At 36.0% G+C, this 15858-nt stretch overlaps 2 protein-coding genes across 2 annotated transcripts; one reads left to right on the top strand and one right to left on the bottom strand.

The window, feature by feature from the left end:
- Nucleotides 1-292: 292 nt before the first annotated feature.
- Nucleotides 293-6509, bottom strand: LOC126599761 (proteasome subunit alpha type-3-like). The gene is made up of 10 exons (XM_050266200.1): nucleotides 6303-6509; nucleotides 6136-6175; nucleotides 5942-6025; nucleotides 4929-5002; nucleotides 4147-4233; nucleotides 3980-4064; nucleotides 3811-3857; nucleotides 3276-3341; nucleotides 2789-2879; nucleotides 293-619 (listed from the first exon to the last, which is right to left on the bottom strand). Exons 1-10 carry the CDS (start codon nucleotides 6404-6406, stop codon nucleotides 548-550), a joined length of 750 nt encoding a protein of 249 aa, XP_050122157.1. The 5' UTR covers nucleotides 6407-6509; the 3' UTR covers nucleotides 293-547.
- Nucleotides 6510-7935: 1426 nt separating this feature from the next.
- LOC126599763 (14 kDa zinc-binding protein) lies at nucleotides 7936-14423 on the top strand. Its single transcript, XM_050266202.1, has 5 exons — nucleotides 7936-8128; nucleotides 8222-8279; nucleotides 9362-9451; nucleotides 13920-14037; nucleotides 14162-14423. Exons 1-5 carry the CDS (start codon nucleotides 7980-7982, stop codon nucleotides 14227-14229), a joined length of 483 nt encoding a protein of 160 aa, XP_050122159.1. The 5' UTR covers nucleotides 7936-7979; the 3' UTR covers nucleotides 14230-14423.
- The last annotated feature ends 1435 nt before the right edge of the window (nucleotides 14424-15858 follow it).

Below are 15858 nucleotides of genomic sequence, written 5' to 3'. Positions count from 1 at the left end.
CAACTTGAATAGCGTCTAAGAGCTTTAAATGAAATGGGGAGAAGAGGGAGTTGGAGAGGGCGGGCACCGCGGGAGCAACCGAGCAAGTCGTATAAAGGCTTGCATTTCATTCCCAACACTATTTTCATGTTATACATAGATTAGAATTTTGATTGATATGGTTCGTGTCAAAAAGTGCCAAAAACAAAAATCCATTCGTTTACGGAAAAACCTGAAAATATGTTTAGAAACAAAAATTGAACTCCATCAAAGCACACACAAATGAAAATAAAAGTTTTAGCAAACTCCTAAGTGAAAAAAACAGAAATACTTCAGCAGTTAATAAGGAGAGTGCATAATAATGTAAGTGAAACTCTGTTTCTCAAACATCCTACAGATGCGGTTTGCACCACGTCTTCGGTAAATTGAACATTTTAACGTGTACAAGAAATACTACAGCAGCTCAAATTGGCTAATGAAAATCCATCAATCTTATCTCATTAACCCTTTTCTGTTGATGTTCTTCTAGTAGGGTTTCAGAATATTAACACATTATTTCATCAGCTTCTTAATCTGCATCCATATCTTCCAATGCTGCTTTAGCCGCTGCCTTTGCTTCCTCTAGAAGCTCATCTGGAACCTGAACAACCAATAACAAAATCATCAATCTGCAGGATGGCAACACAGGCTTTCAAATATAACAAATACAATGAAGGCGAAAAAAATTATATCAGTATGAAGTAGCTAACAGAAACAGAGTAGTGTTGGAAAATTGTTCATTTAAATGCATCAGAACCTTCCGTGCTAAATCATCCAATTTGAGTAAAAGAATAAATGTGGGAGTATATAGTGCACAAGTTCGGTGAATCAGTAGGCACTTCTAGCTAGGAATCACACACAACTGAATATGACCGCACATCAAACACCACAAACTCTAAATCCTGTACTGGTTAAGATGACTTGCGTTTTAACGAGGAAAGAGACTAAATACAGAAACTAAGCCTTCAAAATGAGAAGCATAATGATTTCCTTTACCACATTTTTCTTACCACCAAACAGAGGTACATGGGTCCCACCAATGTCGGTCCTAACTACCTCCATTAGAAAGGTGGTCAATATATGTAGTACAAATGGCATCACTCAAAAAAAGATTGTATTCAAATCAATGTTTTAAAAGGCCAAGACATAGGAGAGGCGTTTCATGGATAGCGACTATGCAAAAGCCTTGAGGCGTGAGGTGAAGCCTCATGGGACCTAAATTATATATATACTTTGTAAAACAAACATCCTTTGTCATTCAAAAGTGCACAAGTCATTAACAAGTTTAACTCAAAAACATAAAAAACAAATAATAAATAAATAAAAAATCATTCATCCAAATATGCACCACAAACACTCTCTTTCCTTCGTTAATATCCACTCATTTTACAACACTAATATGGTCCACATGCATCCCCCACCCACTCTATTTCCCTTGGTACACTCACTCTCATTTTCCCTCTTCGCTGGGTGGCGGTGGTGCTGCTTGGTTGGTGGTGTCGCGAGAAGAAGATAAGGGAGGGTTTCAGAGTTTCACAAAGAAGAAGAACATGAGGCTGTCGAGGACTTGAGTGTCGAATGAAGAAGACTGAGTAGAAGTTCTATAAAATAAAATGAAAATGCCCAAAACGCCCTAAGGCACACCTCAACCACGTCCAAGCGAGTTTTTGCCTATTCCCACTTGCTTAGAGGCGTTTTCACCCCCGCCCAATGTATTAAAAGCATGAGGCCTGGGCAAGGCGTCCAAGGGATAGCCCAGCGTGAGGCGAAGCCTCATGGGACCTAAATTTTTTAATATATACACTAAGCATACACATATTAATCATTAAAAAAAAAAGATTATTAATCAATAATCACCCTAAGCACACACATATATTATAAATACATATACACACAAACATATATATATACATATATTATATTATATATATAAAATGGAGGATGAAAAGCACAATGAGCACACATATAACAATGCACGCAGACAGCACACACATCCATTATATAAAAAAAAAATCATAAAAAAAAAGACAGAGAGATGATAGTGCAAGGAAGAAGTATGAGGCAGTTAAAACCCTACCCAAAATTTGGGTTTGGGAGTATAAAAAATGTAAAAAATAAATAAAAAAATCCCCTGAGGTGGCTCCAGCGGTGCCTTCCTCCCACTCCCTCACAACAGAGGTAGCAACCCTCAAGCCCAGCCTCACAGGGCGCCTAGGCGCGCCCTGAGGCAAGCCTTTTAAAACATTGCCCCCGCCCCACCTCCAAAACCGCCGAGGCATGCCTTGGGGCAGGTTTTTAAAAACATTGATTCAAATTAACAGTCGTAGATCATAATGAAAATCTTTTGCATAAATAAATCTAGATGGAAATTGACATACACATAAGGAGAATCAGCTCGGGCTCCAAAAATATTCTCAATTTTTGTTCCAAACATTAACATTTGTGAGACCCACAATTGAAATGTACAATTCTACATCCTCCAACTAAGATATAGGTTATTGGTCATGGAGTCATGGGCCACTCAACTGATCGGTGGATCCTTAAGAAAAGCTATGGACTCATGCTCAGAATTCACAAAGAATGGTGCGTAACAAACAATTAAAAGGAAAATAGAAAATGAAACAAAAAAGAATTAAAACAAAAAAACTTCTGAAAACACAAAATGTCAAAAATAGGTATGAGAAGCAAATGTGGTAAATAAAATAAAAGCCACATCGTAAATTAGTTTGAAATTTGCAAGTTTCTTGAACTCGGAAAGAAATTCAGATACCTTCTGATGCAGACGGTTTGATTCGTCACAGACCCAGCTCATTTCTAACTCAAATTCCTTATCCTTTGCCTCATCATGAATTCCATAAATGCTGTTGTGCATCATTGAATATTTAAGTTAAAAGGGCAAAAATAGCTTGCAGACCTCTATCTTGTTCGTAGTGACATGATTAGACTTAAATGACAAATATTACCATGGATGAACCATTCTTGTTATCTCCATGTACAGAAAAGAATGGAAGTTTCACATTAATGACAAAACTTAGGTATGCTGAATTTTAAGACAAAATGGTAAAAAAGAGAGCCGTTTGTCTTGAACAGGTTACATTGTTAATGAACCACATCTGATGTAATGGTTAAGAAACAAACCATTATTTAAAGACCTTGTAACAAAATACCTTCATGCATAAAAAGTCTATAGCTAGATGTCATCATCATCAAATTAAAACATGCCAGATAGAAAAGTATTCATGGTGTATGTCACTCACATCTTGGCTACTTCAATAACTCCTTGCCGACAAGTCAACTCCAAAAGCTTCAACTTTTCAATCTCTCTGTCATCACATGACAGAGATATATAAGCATCAACATTCAAATTTCTCAGCACAATAAACTATAATAATAAAATATTAAAATAAGAAAATATTTGACATTAATGTCATTGTTAAAATATAAGACACATGCTCAAGAATCCTTGTTGTTAGTATGGGCTGTATACAGCCTTGTAGATAGATTTTGGTTTGGTCTTTGACTATTTGATTTAAGGCTTACAGTTTGGTAGTTCAATTTTTGTTTGATTCGGGGTTTATATACATTCTATATTCTCTTTTCAACATTTTATCAAAGCAAAATGTTCTCTCTTCCACCCAAGTTCTTATCCTATTCTGATCACAAGCTTTCAGAGTGACCAAGATAGACCAAATTGAGCGCAAATTAATAGGAAGATTTTCACACAAAGCAAAAAAAGTTTATAATGCTGCAATATCCTGTCAGAAAAATTTAGAAAGCAAACTCTCAACTTACGTCTTGGCAGCCTGCCTGCCCTTTCCAATTGCAGCACCAAAATACCTCTAGATAATATGCAAAAGCAAAGATTAATACAAAAAATAATTAATTAAAACGATAAATTAAAATGTTCAAGGATAAACACTATTCTTATAGCAATGACAACCAGATACGAAAGTAAACTCACATAAGAAACACCAGAAGGTTCAACCATGTACAATTGTGGCCCATCTCTGTCATAACCACCAAGGATTATCCCACATCCAAAAGGTCTGCAAATAACTCTCACAGATAATCAGAAGGGATGAAAAGAACCTTTGAAATGACAAAATGAAAAGTCTGTTCTCAACAAACCTGAGCCACCAATATAGTGTACACAAATGCACATAACTAGCAACACGTTCAGCAAGTTCCTTAACAGGAATCTGTTCACCATACACACTGCAGGAAGAATCATAAAAATAAGAACATAATAAACTAAAGGTACACAGACCAATCATGTATAATTACGAGCCAATCATGAAATAGCAAATGGTAAGATTCTAAAAAAGGAAGAGATTATATTTTTTACAATTATGCACCAGCATAAAATTACAAGGCAAAATTTACAGAACTTGTTCACCAACCAAACTGTCTATATAACTCAAGCAGATACTAACAAAATTGACCTCTTAATGTCCATTATTAACAGGCGTCAAACAACAATAAATAAGTACTGACTTCTGAAAATACAAGTGTAATGTAAAACAGATAATAGCCACCAAGTGAGGGACCAGAAATTATTTTCATTTTATAAAGGTGCAAGTGGGATCCAATCCAAACTAAAGATTTTGGGCCTTTCTATTGACTCATTAAACTACATGAAAAGCCAAAGTAAGAATATATATACTCAGACTGATTAGACCAACTTTAAGTTGATATTTAAACACAAATCCAGCCTAACAGACCTGTTCTTTCAAATTATACTAGTGTGACAAACTGAAAGAGAAAATGTAAGGATAGCAAGGGAGGATAGATTAACACAATTCCATGAGTGAGAGAGAGGGAGAGAGAAAATGTTTAGACGTTCTACAGAACAAAAACCTTCAATGTTTTCTTGTTTGTTTTATACGTGAAATCCAAAGGAAAAGGCAAACCTTTCATAGTTGGTGGCTTCAGACTTGGTCCTAGCAACAATTTGCCTACCATCTGCAGCTAATCCTGCCACTGCCTGTAATCAGTAAATGTCACAAAATGCATCACAAGCTAATTTTGAAAGTCAGTTCTCTGATGGTAAGATTGATTGAATACAGTTAAGCACCCAAAATTATCAGACGAAACTCATATGATGTCAAAAAATCTAGATCTGGCACAAAATATATGAAAATCTGTGTATATCATACATTCTTTGAATATCTCAACATATCCGCCAAAGAGCTAAGGAATTAAAGATGCATCAACTTATAACTAATTCACATGCTGTTTAAAATAACATATCACCAGTTTGACGAAAGCCTAATAAGGAAATCTTAAAGGAAATGCACGAATGATACAAGATTCAGGTTAGCCCAGTCTTGCAGATTCAAACCAACTTGTGACTTTTCTGTTCCCAATGGCATTTGAAAATAAGCAGCAATTTGCTACTCGTTTTCAAATACAATCCCAATGATGAGCATAGGAGTATATACGTTATATGGAGAGTAAGTCAGAGATATTCAGGTGTGACTAACTCCAGTTTGGTTGAAGAAAAAAAGGGCCTGTAAATTTGTGAAAATAAATCAGACTCTTTGAACACCAGGATTGCTTTAAGTTTAAGAGATAGATCTCTCATATTTTTAAGCCGCAAGAGAAACACTTCTTTCTTTTCAAAACACAGCTAGAGGCCAGAGCAAGAGAAACACTCCTTCCTCACACCCTCCGTTCCCTTTATGACTTGGTTGATAATTCAAATTTCTTATGAAGAATATAGAATTTCCCCAACATTATAGGTGTCCATGGAACATATAATCGAACATTCAAACTAATCATGACCACAACAAAATCCTGACCTACTTAATTAGCAGTAATAGATATGTTAAAAACCAAAAAGTTAACAAATTAACCATAAGTGAGCTCCCTGAGCATTTAGTAGAACTGGGTATTAAACTCTATAAAGAATCCAAGTAAATACCATCCCGGAGTGGCGATGAACTGAATGAATCCTTCTATTAGAACCGGGCAGCATCATCTTCGACGCTATGAGCTTTTCCACAGCCTGAAATTCAGAATAAATCAATTTAAATAAAGAAAAAAAAACCCTAAGTTTAAATATCCGAGCGTATGAGAGCAAGAATTTCAAAAAATTTATAAGAAAAAAGGGTTTACCATAACAACGCCGTCCTTACATTTGATCCCAATGACAGTCCTGCAACACACAAAATTTACAATTACAAACCCCTTAAACCCCAAATCAGATGGCGAAAAATGCTGGAGATTGAGAAATTGGATTGCCGCGGGGAAGCAAATAGGGTTTGGAGAGGAACGGTTGGTACCCGGAGTTGTCGACGGCTTTGGCGGCGTACTCGATCTGGAAGACGCGGCCGTCGGGGGAGAATGTGGTGACGGAGAGATCGTAACCTGTTCCGATGCTGCTCATCTTCTTCCTTTTTTCTGCTGTTTATTGTTGTTTGGAGAGTGTTCGACTGAGAGAAGCAAACAGCTACAATTAAAGAGACATTGGCTTACCTCTCAAGAAAGAAAGAAATAAATATATAAATAAATAAATAACTACACTCTACACTTTTGCAATTTGCGAATCAAATACAAAACAAAAGGAGTATAGAAAACCATAGGGCCGGGCTTTATACGGCTCATTTTTAAAATGAACGGTGCTTGGGCCTTTACATATTAGATTTAGGTCAGCCCAGAACATTCAATGAAGCGTCCTTGTTGGTCTCGAAATTACTGACGTTGGCAGGAAGTGCTAGAAAATGGGCATGAGTGAGATAATACTTCAATTGCTGGAAACTCTGCTCGCAATCATCATCCCATTCAAACCTAACTCCTTTCTTGGTCAATTTTGTCAAAGGTAAAGCTATGGCTATAAGAAAGAAGAGTTAAACCGTTTGCGCTAGAACCATATATAAGATTATCTTTTGCATATAATCTATTTTATATGCATCTGTATACATGTAATGAAAATTTAGGGGCCCTTCCGAATTGGGGGTCCTGTGCAGTGGCACCTATTGCACACCCTCAGGGCGGGCTCTGCTTGTGTATATCACATACATCTTTTTATGTCTAATAAGATCTCTTTGATTTCTCTCTAATCATCTATTTAACACACATTCTTTACACACTGTTCGTTATGCATGGACATGGAAACTCCTCTCTCCTACAAGGCTTAGTCAAGGTATATTTGTCAAGGATGGTTCACGATGTCGCACACACCACACCACTATTCTATAAAATTACGCCCATGATGTGATTCTACTTCCCGAAAGATATGTAGGCGGTTCGATCATGGAATCAATCACACCTTCGATCAACCCAGTTCACCCATCACTAACATGAGTGATTACTATCAAATACTGCCTTCGTCCGTGGATATGCACAAATTTGATTCCAACAGCACACATGTGGGACCACATATCCAATGATAAGGTGTAATATGGATAAAGGTTATTATCGTAAATAGCCTCTAAAATGGGGTAACCTATCATTTAGTCCCTAAAGTTTAAAAGATCAGTCAATGTCATTCTGGAATTGACTACTCACATCAATGTGGTCCTTAATGTTCAAGTATGTCAAAAATTTTGCCAATTTGCTAATTTTTCCTATTATTTTATATCATTTATCTCTATGTTTTGTTAAAAAAATTGGCTTTAAATGAGTTTAATTACTTTTCATATCTTTAACCAAATATGGCCACTTAGGAAAATTTATTATTATTTTTTTTTTAAAAGGATAAATCAACTTTATGGAGGAGTTTCAATTCAAAGACAAATTGTAGAGTGAAGTTAAGAGTTTGACAATAATCATGTCATATTAACAGGTCGCATAAGGAATTGGTATGTAATGTCCAGGACCAAAATGATAGAGGTCCGGATTTGAAGGACATTTGTAACAAAAGGAAAAAAAATGAAAAGAAAAAGGAAATGTAATTGTTACGAAATGACTGTAGTGACCACATAGCGATGCAGAGCAGAAGGTAAAATCGAGGGCATGCGATGGAAAAGGAAGAGAAAAGTATCGTAGGTGCGAGGTCCGATAAAAGCAACCGGCTTGCAGTAATAGGCTCTCACTTTGTAACTCCTCCGAACCCCATGGCTGAGAAGGATGCCGCTCTCGCCGCCGTTCCCTCCGATGCTCCCACCATGTATTTTCGACCACTTTTGATTCAGATTCATTTTACGTTTTAGAAATCATGTAATTGTCTGATTAATTCGATTTATTTGTTTATGTTTTGCAGATTTGACAAGATAATCAACCAGGAAATACCGGCTAAGGTGGTTTTTGAGGACGATAAGGTACTCCCCAGTCCCTTGTGTGTATCTTTGAATTTTCCTATTTTTTATTTATTTATAATTTTTTTATTTGCTTTTTGGAAAATTGCTTAAATGATGAATTACAAATTCTGATTGCTGAAATGTTTGTTTTTTAGTATTTGGTCGATATGTCGTCAATGTTAGCCCGATATGTTCACAGTATTTGATTTTGATGAGTTCATCAATTGGGATTTGTGAATTAATCATTTCAGCTAATTTGTTTTTATATTATCCCCATTGTTTGGTTATAAGTTTGGGGCTGAAAATTGTTAAACTAAAGAAGCTGCCATTTGTTATGTTTATACACTTGTTGCAACTGTCCTGATCCTGTGACGGATTTACTATTAGGCCCCCGTTTGGTAGGCTGGATGGGATAGATTGTGATTAATTAAAATGGACTTGAGTCCAGTCCGTTGTTTGTTATGTTAAAATGTGAGATGGACAGAACTTGACAAGATGGGTTATGAATCTACAATAGAGTGGGTTATCTAACCTATCCTTATACATGGGTTGCAAGTCCTGTCTTAAAAGTCCTTGCCACTTCAATCCTATCCCTAAGGTCCAATCTCATCTAGCCTACCAAACATGCCCTTATTTAACTCTTCTATTAATTTTGAAATGTAATTTAATTTATATAATATTATATTTTATAATTTCAAACATCTCTAAATTTTCTTTTTAGTACTCAAGTTCAGTCTCTGCAAATTTTCAAATCTTACGCATCCATCATCTCTACTCACATTATTCTATCATTTTTACTACTTTATCACTAATTGGGAAGGAAAAAAAAAAAGGCAAGTGTTACCAAATGTTTTGAGAAGGCCACCTATCAAGTGTGATTCATGGAGATTCACTAGCTTCCTTAAGGCTGGGATGTATTATAAATTAATATGTTTATAATTATATAATATCTTGTTAGTTCAATGCTGTGTTAGCTGTTGTACAGTTTTATCTTCGTCTGTGTTTTTGATGCAGTCACCTTATTTCTGGTTCGTGTATGTTATTGATTTTACGGTTCTCCTTTTTCTGGTTGCTTACCTCTTGTTTTTCTTTACTTTGAACAGGTCCTTGCTTTTAGGGACATTAATCCGCAAGCTCCAACACACATTTTGATTATTCCCAAAGTTAGAGATGGCTTAACTGGACTGTCTAAGGTACTTGGTACTGAACTTATTTGTTTCTTTTTTGTTTATGGATTTCCTCTCTTTCTCCCTATAAGAAATTACAGTAAGCAATAATGCTCCTTATTTAATTACGGAGGGAATATTAGAATTACTTTAGAAACTTTCTTGTCTGACACAGTTCTCGTCTTTCAAGTGAAGTAAAAGAGATGCTCTGCTTTTATATAGAATATTGGAGGTGTGTATAATAATTAATGTTATGGATATAAATGATACCCAATATAAAGTCAGCTAACGAAAAATATCTTTGGTTCTCAAATTTTGGACAAATTAATACACAACTATTTAAGTTGATTCAGCTATGTTCAGTATAAGCAAAGGCGTCAATGTCTTTGTTTTCTTTGACGCAATGTTGTCTATTTTGATGTCACGTCATTGCATGATTTTACGAATAAGTGATATTTTGTGTATCTGTGCTTCTACTCTTTTGGTTTGCGTGATCTTTGCATTGTTGCCCCTACCCTAGTATTGCTTTGTGCTAAACAATCTCCTTTTGCCTTTTAAAAATGCATAGTTTTCGGTCTCCTGGTAGAGTTGCATTGCAATAATACTTCACATATGTTCAACTCACAGCTCATCCTTCTAGATTGAATACATACCCAGAAATTGACCAAGAATCTTGATTTGATTGGAATAATAGTCAACTGGTATTATATCCTCACTACCCTAGATGAACATGTGACCTTTGGTTCTCCACAAATGTGTCTGTATGTTCTTAATGCCCTTAAATGTTCAGTACCTGGGTTCGATAGTAATGAGTAACCATAGCCACGAGAATAGAAATGTTGGGTCTAAGTCGATAGTAACAACTAACTGTAGCCACGAGAATACAAATGTAGGGTCTAGGTCAAAGTATGACATACACAGACTTTCTATACGAAGCATAAGGAACCTTCCTCGCACTCTTCTCTTCCTATCATGTCTTCAATGAGGTACGGTTCGAAGGGTAAAAAACCTTCCCTGGATTTGTGCATAGAAAATCTGACCAGGATTTTATCTATGTATGTCAATTGTGATAACCTAATACCCTTTTATTGTGATTGTATCTGAGCTTTGTCCCATGGAGATTATTGACCTTTTCACTATGATTGGGAAATCACATAAATTTTGATTTCTTTCACTATGCATTGCTCTCCAATGTTCAGTCAGGGTAGACTTTTTAGATAGCATGCTAAATTAATAATTCACTAAGTTTATAAGATACCACATTAAAAAAAGTTTATATAGGTCCCACATAGTATATAAATTAACAATTTCATGATACGTAGTCCTTATGATTCGACTATGAGGCCTTTTTAAAATATGATTCATTCATTGTTTGTTTCTTCTTGAAATTTATGTCACCTTGGATCTCATCTCTAACTTTTCTTAACATGATAAGTTCTGGTGTGGTCTTCTCATACTGCAACAAAAACAACAAAGTCTTTTCCCACTAAGTGGGATCGGCTATATGAATCCTAGAACGTCATTGCGCTCGGCCCTGAACATCTGTCCTCTAATCCTAAGTCTTCCGTTAGATCCAAGTACTCTTAAGTCTTTTCTTAGAGTCTCTTCCAAAGTATTCCTAAGTCTTACTCTACCTCTTCAGCCTTGAACATCTGTCCCGTAATCGCATCTTCTAACCGGAGTGTCAATAGGCCTTCATTTCACATGTCCAAACCAATTTCGGGTACTCTTACTTTACCTTGGATATCCTCATTCCTAATCTTATCATTTCTCATGTGCCCACACATCCAATAAAGCATTCTCATCTCCATTACACTCATTTTATGTACGTATTGATGCTTCACCGCCTAACATTATGTGCCATAAAGCATTGTCAGCTTTATTGCCGTCTTATAAAATTTTCGCTTGAGCTTCAATGACATACGACAGTCACACAACATGCCGGATGCAATCTTCCACTTCATCCATATAGCTTGTATTCTATGGTTGAGAACTCCATCCAATTCTCCGTTCTTTTACAAGATAGATCTTAGGTAGCGAAAGAGGTCGCTCTTTGGTACTTCCTGGTCTCCAATCCTCACCCCTAACTCATTTGAGTAGCCGTTTGCACTGAACTTGCACTCCTTATACTCTGTCTTTGACCGATATAGGCGAAGACCTTTAGATTCCAACACTTATCTCCAAAGGTTAAGCTTCGCATTTACTCTTTCCTGAGTTTCATCTATCAACACTATATCATCTGCGAAAAGCATACATCAAGGAATATCATCTTGAATATGTCCCGTTAACTCATCCATTACCAATGCAAAAAGGTGAGGACTTAAAGATGTGCCTTGATGTAACCCTACGGTTAAGGGGAAGCTTTTGGTTTGTCCTTCATGAGTTCTTACGGCAGTCTTTACTTCATCATAGATATCCCTTATAGCTTGGATATATGCTACTCGTACTTTTTTCTTTTCTAAAATCCTCCAAAGAATGTCTCTTGGGACCCTAGCATATGCTTTTTCCAAATCTATAAAGATCATGTGCAAATCTTTTTTCATATCTCTATATCTTTCCATCAATCTTCGTAAGAGATAGATTGCCTCTATGGCTGAGCGCCCTAGACCGAATTGGTTGTCCGAGACTTGTGTCTCTCTCCCAGAGCTTCATTGTATGATTCATTAACTTAATACCCCTATTCATGCAATTTTGTACGTTGTCCTTATTCTTGTAGATAGGCACCAAAGTGCTCTTTTGCCACTCATTTGGTATCTTCTTCGTTTTCAATCTTATTGAAAAGGTCTGTGAGACATGCTATACCCGTCTCTCCTAAAACTTTCCACACTTTGATCGGTATATCATCTGGGACCACTACTTTTCTATGTTTCATCTTTTTCAAAGTTACAATCACTTCTTCCTTCTTAATTTGGTGGTAAAAGGAGTAGTTTCTACACTCTTCTGAGTTACTCAACTCGCCCAAAGAAGTACTCCTTTCATGTCCTTCATTGAAAAGATTATGAAAATAACCTCTCCATTTGTCTTTGACTGCGTTCTTTGTAGCAAGAACCTTTGCATTCTCATCCTTGATGCACCTCACTTGGTTTAGGTCCCTTGTCTTCTTTTCGCTTACTCTAGCTAGTTTATAGATATCCAACTCTCCTTCTTTGTTATCTAGTTGTTTATACATATCGTCAAAAGATGCTAGCTTAGCTTCTCTCACAGCTTTCTTTGCCTCCTTCTTCGCTATTCTATACCTTTCACCGTTTTCATCAGTCATATCCTTGTTAAGGCTTTACAACATTCCTTCTTAGCCTTAACCTTTGTCTGTAACTCCTCCTTCCACCACCAAGATTCCTTTAGGTGTGGAGCAAAGCCCTTGGACTCTCCTAATACCCCTCTCGATAAATCATATTGCAACAAAAAATGCTTAAATATCATCATCGCTTTGAGAACTTCTTTCCATGAAATGGGTCCCATAGTAGAAATATCATCTTCGACTTCATCATCTTGATCATTTCCCATGACGCTCTCAATAATTTGCTTGTCAGTCAACTTCTCTGAAGTTGTGTCTTCTCCAGGGTAGTTCGAGAGGTCCTCTACATCCATTCCATTACGATAATTCTAACTCTTTGATTACCTTGATAAATTGATAAGTTATTAATTAATCAATAAATTAATAAATTATTGATATATCGATTATTTAATATTCCGCTAAACTAATAGATTTTCTTGGTCCCAAGACTTAATTTATAGAGGTTTAACTGTAGCCTTTCTGTAGGAGTTGTTTATATTTGTATGGTTGAAGATCCAAGTTAGTTATTGATACATTTAAGGATTTCAAATAGACATAATTCAGGAAACTTAAGATGTTTATCCTGTGATATAAAAAGATTCAAAGACAGTGAATATAAGGCTCCGAAGTAGTTGACGGTTGACCTAAAAATACTCGTGTGAACTGCCTCACACTAGAATGTATAGTCTCTTAACCTGTTAATCATGTGGTGCTTGGTAGTTGTATCATAGTTTGAACTATGCTCTCCCGTCACTATTTCATATATATCTTGCAATATTATGGTGTTTGTATGCGAGTGATTTTTTATTTTTTATTTTATAAAATAATGTTATCTTGTAATGATTTTAGCAGTTATATGTTCCTGAAACGAAAAGGAAAACAATAAAATATGATTTAAACTTTGACTGCAGTAAGCTGCTTGCAGCATCATTCCCTCTCCAAACAGTGTATGCTTTATCTGTATAAAATTACTTACGGGTGGGAAACACGATTAGCAAGGTTTAATTTTTCTAAAAACATTAGAAGAACATCAAATGTTGTATGAAATGGGATTTTTGTGGCGATCTATCAACGTTTCTTTTCTTGGGTTGAGTTTCCCTTTACAAGTTGTAAATTTTGTACGAGCATAAGCTCATTTAGCCTTGTAATTTTTCAGTTCATAATTGACGGATGACACAGTGGCGGAATTTAATGTTTTATTGGTTCATTTTTGCTTTCCAGGCAGAGGAGAGACACACTGAGATTCTTGGTCAGCTTCTGTACGCAGCCAAGCTGATTGCCAAGCAGGAGAGTCTTGATGATGGCTTCAGGATTGTGATCAACGATGGCCCAAACGGATGTGCGTGTTATTTCTTACTCTGAATACTTGGGAATGACATATCATTAAGTCTATACCTTTAAACTGTTGGTGTTTTAACTGCTGTTTCCCTTTAAACATAATACTGAGCGATGTCTTCCTGCAGGTCAATCCGTTTATCACCTTCACGTCCATCTGCTTGGAGGACGGCAAATGAACTGGCCACCGGGATAATGCGTACGTTTTAGATGTGCTTATATTGATTATGAGGGGTCCAACAAGATTTCCATGGGGGTTGTGTGTTTGTGAAGATTATATTGACATGGTAACTAGTAGTTTCTAATGGTAGTGGAGATCTGGAACCTGTTATAAACCTTGTCTCTTAAAACTATTGAACTAGAATAAATTAATGTGGCCTTGTTACATAATTTGCATTCGGTATCTCCTTAAGAACATGAATTACAGATGTGCTGCCAAAGATTTATCCAAGAAATATTAGGCCATCTCGAATGGAGAGGGTTGAGGGTCCAAAGCCAAAAAATGGTCTGATTTGTCAAAATACTCATCTCCAACTGATGATTGGACTATATTATGTGGAGCTCACCATGCCATTACTTGGCTGAAGGGCATCAGGCTAGTCAAATCCAACCTCCTTCTTAGCCCTCTTTTGATGCTCAACTCTTTAGTTGCAATAAGAGCATTCCCAGTGAGGGGCTCTATATGAGGCTGGAAAAGTGGTGGCATCTTTTGGGTTTTATAAAAGAATCTCTTTCAATGAGGGGTTATTTTTTTCAGGCTCTATATGGGGTTATATGTATTTATTTATATGGTAATTTGATTATGCGATATTATTTTTTTGTGTTAATATTTCTTAAGTTGATTTTTGAACGTGTTATCTTAGATTTTTTTTTTAAATTTTTTTTATGGACCTTTCACCAAATGAGGACATTTTAATTCCTTACCCATAGGCACAATGGAAAAACAAAGTGGAAGACACTTTGTATTCAGAAGAAAATTAAAGACTAATCTCTTAATCTAGGTGCAATCAGCATATCTATATAGATTCAGAAGTCAAATCACAGCCACAACAGAGAAATTGCAAAGAAAAATAATATGAAATCATAGCCACATAATGTTGAATACAAGTATCTAAAACTCTTCAACTTTTTAGTGTCATTTCAAATTGGTTTCAACATTTTTAAACATTCCAAATAAATACTCAACCAAATGAAATGTCATATCTGTTAAAATCCCATTTAAAAATTTGTTAAATGAACTATGGCTTCCTTTGTCCCCGAAATCAATAGAAGGCCATGAAAGCATAGCATCTGCCAACTAACGGTCAACAACACCCCCATCAGGCTAGCACCTCCAAACCCAAAGCAAAACCACTAAGTTTGTGCACCCTACAATTCAAGCTACCAACATCAAGAAGAAGGTCATAGAGGTTGCGGAAAATGGTATGCACTGCCATGATGTGGCTACCACCATCTTCATCGCCTATAAATAAGAATTGGAAGTGTTACGAGCCGAGAATCGGCAAATGAGGAAATTACATGAGTAGAAATAAGCTCCTTGAAATTGGGTCCATTTTCAATTTCATTCAATACCCGTCTGATCATTGGGTTCTATATAATATAATTTATGTTTGAAATTAGATTTTTAGGCAACTAATATTAATGTTGATCATGATATACCTAGTTGGTGGGTTTTGAATATAATCTATGATTGAAAAATTAACTAAGACTTAACGGATGTGATATTTTCAATAGATTGGGTACTTGTTTGAAATGTTCAATAGATTAGGTACTTAAATATATAAATGACTTATGTATCCTATTATGTAATGACAATTTGGATCTT

The sequence above is a fragment of the Malus sylvestris genome, chromosome 14, assembly GCF_916048215.2.
Source record: "Malus sylvestris chromosome 14, drMalSylv7.2, whole genome shotgun sequence".
Classification (NCBI taxonomy): Eukaryota; Viridiplantae; Streptophyta; class Magnoliopsida; order Rosales; family Rosaceae; genus Malus; species Malus sylvestris.
Note: the sequence above shows the minus strand (reverse complement) of the source record. Positions and strands in the feature narration are given on the sequence as shown.